The sequence below is a fragment of the Taurulus bubalis genome (assembly GCF_910589615.1).
Source record: "Taurulus bubalis genome assembly, chromosome: 21".
NCBI lineage: Eukaryota > Metazoa > Chordata > Actinopteri > Perciformes > Cottidae > Taurulus > Taurulus bubalis.
Genome location: NC_136609.1, coordinates 12538806 through 12548196, shown reverse-complemented (window position 1 = coordinate 12548196; position 9391 = coordinate 12538806). Strand labels below are relative to the sequence as shown.

Sequence of the window (9391 nt, the reverse complement as noted above, 5' to 3'; positions counted from 1 at the left end):
TGTAGACTGTGTAATAATGAAGTGACTATGTAGACTGTAACACAAGCAGTTCAGTTTGTCAGGTGCAACATTTATGAAAGTGTTGCTCAGTTGTCTGCTTGACAATCACATTTTGCTGCAATAAAAATGATTGAAGTGAGATGAACAGACTGAAAACGTTATCTTCTTAGATACAATATGTTGATACAGTTTTCCTTTGGGGACAATTTGCGGTGAAAAAAAGGGAATAAAATCGCAATACTCAATATATCGCAGAATCGTGATGGTATCGTGATAGTATCGAATCGGGACCCAAGTATCGTGATAAAATCGAATCGTGGGACCTCTGGTGATTCCCACCCCTAACGCACAGGTGAGCTCTCTGCAGGTGATTCCTCTCCGCTAACGTTTAGAAGAGCTTCACACCGGGCTGCGACACACACACACACACACACACGCACACACACACACACACACACACACACACACACCTGTGTGACCTAGCTAGTCCAGGTACTATACACTAGAACTAGCCAGTCCAGGTACTAGTACACTAGAACTAGCTAGTCCAGGTACTAATACACTAGAACTAGCCAGTCCAGGTACTAGTACACTATAACTAGTTAGTCCAGGTACTAATACACTAGAACTAGCCAGTCCAGGTACTAGTACACTAGAACTAGCTAGTCCAGGTTCTAATACACTAGAACTAGCCAGTCCAGGTACTAGTACACTAGAACTAGCTAGTCCAGGTACTAATACACTAGAACTAGCTAGTCCAGGTACTAATACACTAGAACTAGCCAGTCCAGGTACTAGTACACTAGAACTAGCTAGTCCAGGTACCAGTACACTAGAACTAGCTAGTCCAGGTACTAATACACTAGAACTAGCTAGTCCAGGTACCAGTACACTAGAACTAGCTAGTCCAGGTACTAATACAGTATAACTAGCTAGTCCAGGTACTATACATTATAACTAGCTAGTCCAGGTACTAGTACACTAGAACTAGCCAGTCCAGGTACTAGTACACTAGAACTAGCTAGTCCAGGTACTAATACACTAGAACTAGCCAGTCCAGGTACTAGTACACTAGAACTAGCTAGTCCAGGTACTAATACACTAGAACTAGCTAGTCCAGGTACTAGTACACGTTAGCGCGAGTGGACCGAGCCCCGCGGAAGCAGCGCGCGCGCGCGACCACCTCGCTCGCGCGCTGCGGTGTCGCGCACAGCTCGTGCACAGTGCATGCTTCGTGTACGTACCGTGACGGTGAGACGGGTTCTCCGGTGGGTTCTCCGGGGGTTCTCCGGTTTGCTGTGGCGTCTCGGGAGCCGTAGTACCGGACACTTGGTAAACAAGCTGCGTCAACACCTCTTCCGGTTGGTTATTTTCAAAATAAAGCTCTGCCGTTCACGTTCCTGTGTTCCTTCGTGAGGTCGTGAGCGTGTCTGCGTCTCTTTGGGTCTTTCCTCTTTCGTTCGGGATGGAGCAACACTGCTCTTGGCCATAACACAGTATCACGTGACGTTGGTACTGTTCCTGCCAAAATAGGACGGCGCATGCGCGCGCCTCCTCGTGTTCTCACGAGGTACAACAGGAGCCTGTGGTCTGGGTGACGTCACCTTTCTGTTGTGTGTTCAGTGTTCTCCTGCAGATAACCAACACACATCAGTCTGTCTTAAGGACCTTTATTATCACCAAACATAATATATTCCTTTTATTCCAGACTCATGGGTCCATACAGCAACACACACAAACACAACAACAATATCAACAATAGGAGGACACCAGTATAGTCATTGCAGTTAAAAGTTGGTAAAAACATACAGACACATAAAGAAAACCTTGCATCACTCGGCTCAGTTAAGACTTTTATCATTACATGTTCTTAGTCATTTAACCAACATTTACATGTGTACGTAACATTCCTCAGCACAGCATGGAACGTGAACATTACGGGTCAGCTGTTGCGTTTTCAGCCCACTAGATGGTGCTGTGTTGTGGTGAGGTCAGCAGAGGTCAGCAGAGGTCAGCATGATGGCAGGAAGTTGGTCCAAATAAACATGGAGACATCGGAGAAAGAAATGAGAAACTCAGTCCCAGAGTCCTCCTAAGACTAGGACCCAGTCGCAGAGTCCTCCTAAAACAGGACCCAGTCCCAGAGTCCTCCTAAGACTAGGACCCAGTCCCAGAGTCCTCCTAAAACAGGACCCAGTCCCAGAGTCCTCCTAAGACTAGGACCCAGTCCCAGAGTCTTCCTAAAACAGGACCCAGTCCCAGAGTCTTCCTAAAACAGGACCCAGTCCCAGAGTCTTCCTAAAACAGGACCCAGTCCCAGAGTCTTCCTAAAACAGGACCCAGTCCCAGAGTCTTCCTAAAACAGGACCCAGTCCCAGAGTCTTCCTAAAACAGGACCCAGTCCCAGAGTCTTCCTAAAACAGGACCCAGTCCCAGAGTCCTCCTAGGACAGGACCCAGTCGCAGAGTCTTCCTAAAACAGGACCCAGTCCCAGAGTCCTCCTAAGACTAGGACCCAGTCGCAGAGTCCCCCTAAGACAGGACCCAGTCCCAGAGTCCCCCTAAGACCAGGACCCAGTCCCAGAGTCCCTGCATGAATGAACACATGAATCTCTGTGATGTCATGAGTTTCTGTTCCATCTTTAATCCGTAATGTTGTTAAAATGTCCTCTGTGTGTGTGTATCGTCACATTGCTATGCATTGTGGGTAATTCATTCGGGCAAAGCCTGCATCTAATGCTGGGTTCATAGGGGGCTGCGCATGTCTGACAGTGGAACTGATTGAGGTCCAGTCCGGGACCGGGACTGGACCTCAATCAGTTCCGGACTTCCGGACTCGTCCCGTGACGTCAGGGGAAGTTAACTGGCCGCGCCTCTCGTGCGCAGCAGGAACCAGAGGAGACAGACCGGCGCCTCTGATCCAGGATCCGCTTCCGTGAGACCAGGACCATGACGGGACCGGAACTCGGAGGGTCCACCAAGCCGTGGCCCGCCGTGGCGCTGTCTGTGCTGGGCGCTGCCGCAGCGGTGACCGCCGCGGGGGGGGTCTGTGCGCTCATCTACCCGCTGCTCACAGGTAAGCTGTGCGCGCACCCGCTGCTCACAGGTAAACTGCGCGCGCACCCGGTGCTCACAGGTAAACTGCGCGCGCACGTCTACCCGCTGCTCACATCGTTTGGAGTACACTTCTTCTTTTGAAGGAGCTGATTGTCTTAAACGTTAGTCATCAACACGTGGACACTTCCAGGTGTGTAATACAGGTAGTAATAACTGTTGTCTTGTTTATGAATGTTCATATCAATGAGGCAGTTTTAGATGAACACATGAAACCAGGTACAGAGTGTTTTAGATGAACTCATGAAACCAGATACAGTGTTTTAGATGAACACATGAAACCAGATACAGAGTATTTTAGGTGAACACATGAAACCAGGTACAGTGTGTTTTAGATGAACACATGAAACCAGGTACAGAGTGTTTTAGATGAACACATGAAACCAGGTACAGAGTGTTTTAGATGAACACATGAAACCAGGTACAGAGTGTTTTAGATGAACACATGAAACCAGGTACAGAGTGTTTTAGATGAACACATGAAACCAGGTACAGAGTGTTTTAGATGAACACATGAAACCAGGTACAGAGTGTTTCAGATGAACACATGAAACCAGGTACAGACCAGGTCTCCCTGTAATCTGACCCCTCGTGACCTTTCAGAGCTGAGGGCGGAGAGAGTGAGAGGGCCGGACTGGACTGAAGAGAGGGTGCTGGGTGAGTACCACTTCCTGTCCACTGGTCCAGGTCCACTGGTCCAGGTCCACTGGTCCAGATCCACTGGTCCAGGTCCACTGGTCCAGGTCCACTGGTCTCCTCTTCAGTACGGAGGAAGCCCATCCAGAGTCCTGAGCTGCACCGTGAACACATAATATCAGAATAGTGGATATAGAACAATATAATATCAGTTATGTCAATTCATAGATATTCACTTTGCAGCATGAATATGATTGTGTGTGTGTGTGTGTGTGTGTGTGTGTGTGTGTGTGTGTGTGTGTGTGTGTGTGTGTGTGTGTGTAGGTCTCTGGAGTGTCCTGCTGCTGTCAGTGCTAGCAGGGTGTATCTGCTGTGTGTTCTCATGGACTCTGACCCAGCTGGACTCCTACCAGACCCGCTTGAGGTAGCACACTGCTACACAAACATATCACCCACACACATATATCACACACACACACACACACACACACACACACACACACACACACACACACACACACGAATATATCACACACATCCAGTCATTCTCTGACCTCACGGTCAGACAGCAGGCTCTGAGACTTTAACACTGTGTGTGTGTGTGTGTGTGTGTGTGTGTGTGTGTGTGTGTGTGTGTGTGTGTGTGTGTGTGTGTGTGTGTGTTCTTCTAGAGATGTCTCTGACCCGGGGATCCACATGGGTTGTGGTGTAGCGGTCCTGAATGGCGTCATGGCGATGCTTGCTATCATCTGGAGCCTCAGCTGACTCACACACACACACACACACACACGCACACACACACATCAGACTCAGGTGTGTGATATGCATATTACCCTACACACACACACACACACACACACACACACACACACACACACACACACACACACACACACACACACACACACACACACATTTCATTTAGCTGATGCTTTCATCCAAAGAGACTTACAATAAGTGATTCAACCATGAGGACAAACTCAGAACAATAAGAATCAAGAAAGTAGAATTTCTTCAACAAAGTGAAAGTACAAAGTGTTCTCAGTAAGAGACATGAAGAGCTACTGAAGTGCTGCTAGGCGCTACCTTCCTTATTCAAGCTGGAGTCTAAAAGAAGGGTTTAGTTCTTCCTGCTGTCCTCATGTCAACGGGGAGCTCATTCCACCAATGAGGAGCCAGGACACAAGCAGTCTGACTGTTGAGTGTTTAGCTCGCAGAGACGGAGCTACAAGCTGATTGGCTGAAGAGTGACGGAGCTACAAGCTGATTGGCTGAAGAGTGACGGAGCTACAAGCTGATTGGCTGAAGAGTGACGGAGCTACAAGCTGATTGGCTGAAGAGTGACAGATGCTGCAGCCATGGAAACCAGTAAAGGGAGTGGAAGAGCGGAGTAGTGAGAGTTTCGGTTAAAGACCAGTGGAGCTGCTGCATTCTGATGAACTGCAGAGGTCGGATGGCACGAGCAGGTTGACCTACAGGATGTTGTGTAGCATGGACCTACAGGATGTTGTGTAGCATGGACCTACAGGATGTTGTGTAGCATGGACCTGCAGGATGTTGTGTAGCATGGACCTACAGGATGTTGTGTAGCACGTAGTGTAGCATGGACCTACAGGATGTTGTGTAGCATGTAGTGTAGCATGGACCTACAGGATGTTGTGTAGCATGGACCTACAGGATGTTGTGTAGCATGGACCTACAGGATGTTGTGTAGCATGGACCAATAGGATGTTGTGTAGCATGTAGTGTAGCATGGACCTACAGGATGTTGTGTAGCATGGACCTACAGGATGTTGTGTAGTATGGACCTACAGGATGTTGTGTAGCATGTAGTGTAGCATGGACCTACAGGATGTTGAGTAGCATGGACCTATAGGATGTTGTGTAGCATGGACCTACAGGATGTTGTGTAGCATGGACCTACAGGATGTTGTGTAGCCTGGACCTACATGATGTTGTGTAGCATGGATCATGCTACACATGGAGCATGGAGCACGATCTCTGTCTTCTTCTCTTGAGACGAGTGCAGCAACTAGCATCAGTTAGCTTCCAGTGAAGGGCTCTGCTGGCTCTCTAGTTGTGTATTTAAATGTCTCCTCATAGTTTCTGCAGTACACTCCAGATGTTTTGTATCCAAACTATTACACTGTATGCTAAAGCGCACAATGTTGTGTCACCGCTTCTGCCCGACTAGTCAAGTCTATGGCTTCATTACACTCATTCTGTATTCTGCTGCAGGCTGAAGACATCCTGAAGACATCCTGACATCATCCTGGAGACATCCTGGAGACATCCTGACACCCTGAAGACACCCTGAAGACATCCTGACATCCTGAAGACATCCTGAAGACACCCGAAGACATCCTGACATCCTGACATCCTGAAGACATCCTGACATCCTGAAGAAATCCTGGAGACATCCTGAAGACATCCTGAAGACACCCTGACATCCTGAAGACATCCTGAAGACATCCTGACATCCCGAAGACACCCGAAGAGATCCTGACATCCTGACATCCTGAAGACATCCTGAAGACACCCTGACATCCTGAAGAAATCCTGGAGACATCCTGAAGACATCCTGAAGACACCCTGACATCCTGAAGACATCCTGAAGACACCCTGACATCCTGAAGACATCCTGGAGACATCCTGACATCCCGAAGACACCTGAAGAGATCCTGACATCCTGACATCCTGAAGACATCCTGGAGACATCCTGGAGACATCCTGGAGACATCTTGACATCCTGAAGACATCCTGGAGACATCCTGACATCCTGAAGACATCCTGGAGACATCCTGAAGACATCCTGAAGACACTCTGAAGACATCCTGACATCCTGAAGACATCCTGGAGACATCCTGAACATCCTGAAGACACCCTGGAGACATCCTGAAGACATCCTGAAGACATCCTGGAGACATCCTGAAGACATCCTGAAGACACCCTGGAGACATCCTGGAGACATCCTGACATCCTGAAGACACCCTGGAGACATCCTGAAGACATCCTGACATCCTGGAGACATCCTGGAGACATCCTGAAGACATCCTGGAGACATCCTGGAGACATCCTGAAGACATCCTGGAGACACCCTGAAGACATCCTGGAGACATCCTGAAGACATCCTGGAGACATCCTGGAGACATCCTGGAGACATCCTGAAGACATCCTGACATCCTGAAGACATCCTGGAGACATCCTGACATCCTGAAGACATCCTGGAGACATCCTGACATCCTGAAGACATCCTGAAGACATCCTGAAGACATCCTGGAGACATCCTGACATCCTGAAGACATCCTGAAGACACCCTGGAGACATCCTGAAGACACCCTGGAGACATCCTGAAGACATCCTGACATCCCGAAGACACCCTGGAGACATGCTGGAGACACCCTGGAGACATCCTGAAGACATCCTGGAGACATCCTGGAGACATCCTGAAGACACCCTGGAGACATGCTGGATACATCCTGGAGACACCCTGGAGACATGCTGGAGACACCCTGACATCCTGTGAGGACTGATGACATCAAGAAATGAGCTCATATTGTGACAGGATATACATGGTTGATGCCAGGATGGACTGTCCACTATGTATGCCATATACTTATAATTATATTATATATGCTGGGGTGGAAGTTTCCATATTTTAAGATAATCTTTGCTACTCTTCTGTTCTGGTGGACGTGACGATGCCTTGTCATCTGCTTCATGTTGGGAGATCAACAGAGGCAGCGGCTTTTCCATAACATATTGAGGCAGTGTAAGATATGAGAAGCATTTAGAATCGTAGGCTGCAGTACAATAGTCAAATAATTACCTCCTCACATCCTTTCCTAACCACTTCTCCTTAACCACTGTGGAAACGTCACGGGGTTAAGGAAAGATGGGAAGGAGACTTCATGAGGAGTTAGGAGAAGACAACCGAGGAGTTTAGAGGATCAGACTTTCACTAACGACGTAGTTATGACGCGACGGCAGGAGATGTAGTGATGTCTGTCTGTCTGCAGTGAAACTACAACGTTCTACAATAAAGATCTTCTTAAATACTTCATCCATTCTTAGTGTTGCTTCATAACGACACAAACAACCTGTTCATATATTACTTTATTAACATAAACAACCTGTTCATATATTACTTTATTAATGAGGTTGGAATAGAAATGAAAGGAATATGAAAGTGAAACAAAGCTACTAAACTCTCTTTGTTCAGTTTCAAACATGCTGAATTAAATATGTAATCACAATAACGATGTGTGTTATGTGTGTCTCATATCTCTTTATGTTGTTATGCAGATTATAATCTGATCATAAGAATATGCAGACAACAGTTATGAAACACAACTCGTGTTGACTTGATATGTTATATTGTAATGAGACTAAATAGTTGATTAAAAGATGATAATCATAAACATGAGTCAGACTGAAGAGCTCGTCCAGTTTAACTCTTTCATTTAAGCTTCTGAGCTGAAGTCAAATACAATAAAGAGTGAGGCTGAAGCTGCAGGACAACACCAGAGAAATACGTCAGATTCATCACTTTGCAGCAGTTTCATCACTTTGCAGAAGAATCATCACTTTGCAGCAGTTTCATCACTTTGCAGCAGTTTCATAACTTTGCAGCAGAATTATCACTTTGCAGCAGTTTCATCACTTTGCAGCAGAATTATCACTTTGCAGCAGTTTCATCACTGTGCAGCAGTTTCATCACTTTGCAGCAGTTTCATCACTGTGCAGCAGTTTCATCACTTTGCAGCAGTTTCATCACTGTGCAGCAGTTATCAGCAACGATAGTTCGTAGTTTTCCAGCCGGTTTAACAGATTATTGAAAGTATTTCAAAGTCATAGCAACGGTTATTTACATGATCTGCGTTTGTCTTCATGATCGTTTGTTCTCGTGAACGGCCGAATGATACGTCACTTTAAAAGTTGCCGCCACAAGGAATTGTGGGTGGGCATTATCTCCTTTCCTCTAGTAAAGGCAGGTCCGGTGTTTCCTATGCTAAAGGGGTTAAGTTAGGAAGCATTGAAGCTCCTTTCCTTTAGTAAAGGAAGGTCCGGTGGTTCCTATGCTAAAGGGGTTAAGTTAGGAAGCATTGAAGCTCCTTTCCTTTAGTAAAGGAAGGTCCGGTGTTTCCTATGCTAAAGGGGTTAAGTTAGGAAGCATTGAAGCTCCTTTCCTTTAGTAAAGGAAGGTCCGGTGGTTCCTATGCTAAAGGGGCTAAGTTAGGAAGCATTGAAGCTCCTTTCCTTTAGTAAAGGAAGGTCCAGTGGTTCCTATGCTAAAGGGGCTAAGTTAGGAAGCATTGAAGCTGAGGTCGCCTGAGAGAAAGAACAAGCGCTGGATAGTAATGTTATTTCTCTTTATTTAGACGGTGCACACAGAATGATTACAACAGTGAACACACACACACACACACACACACACACACACACACACAGGATCAGTGTGTGTGAGATCAGTGTGTGATCAGTGTGATCATGAACCTCCAGGCCGCTGCACTTCATGAAGAGCAACAGACTGAAAATAGTGCATAGAAATGATAGGAATGACAGAAGTTACAGACAACACACAGCGGCAAGAGAAGCCGCCCTCTGCTTGAACAGTTAATATGCAAACTAGATCTACCGTT

The 9391-nt window shown here is 46.9% G+C and overlaps 1 protein-coding gene across 1 annotated transcript; it reads left to right on the top strand.

Moving 5' to 3' along the window:
• Positions 1-2901: 2901 nt before the first annotated feature.
• On the top strand, positions 2902-7812 carry arl6ip6 (ADP-ribosylation factor-like 6 interacting protein 6). The gene is made up of 5 exons (XM_079236602.1): positions 2902-3075; positions 3717-3770; positions 4074-4173; positions 4421-4562; positions 5988-7812. Exons 1-4 carry the CDS (start codon positions 2949-2951, stop codon positions 4512-4514), a joined length of 375 nt encoding a protein of 124 aa, XP_079092728.1. The 5' UTR covers positions 2902-2948; the 3' UTR covers positions 4515-4562; positions 5988-7812.
• The last annotated feature ends 1579 nt before the right edge of the window (positions 7813-9391 follow it).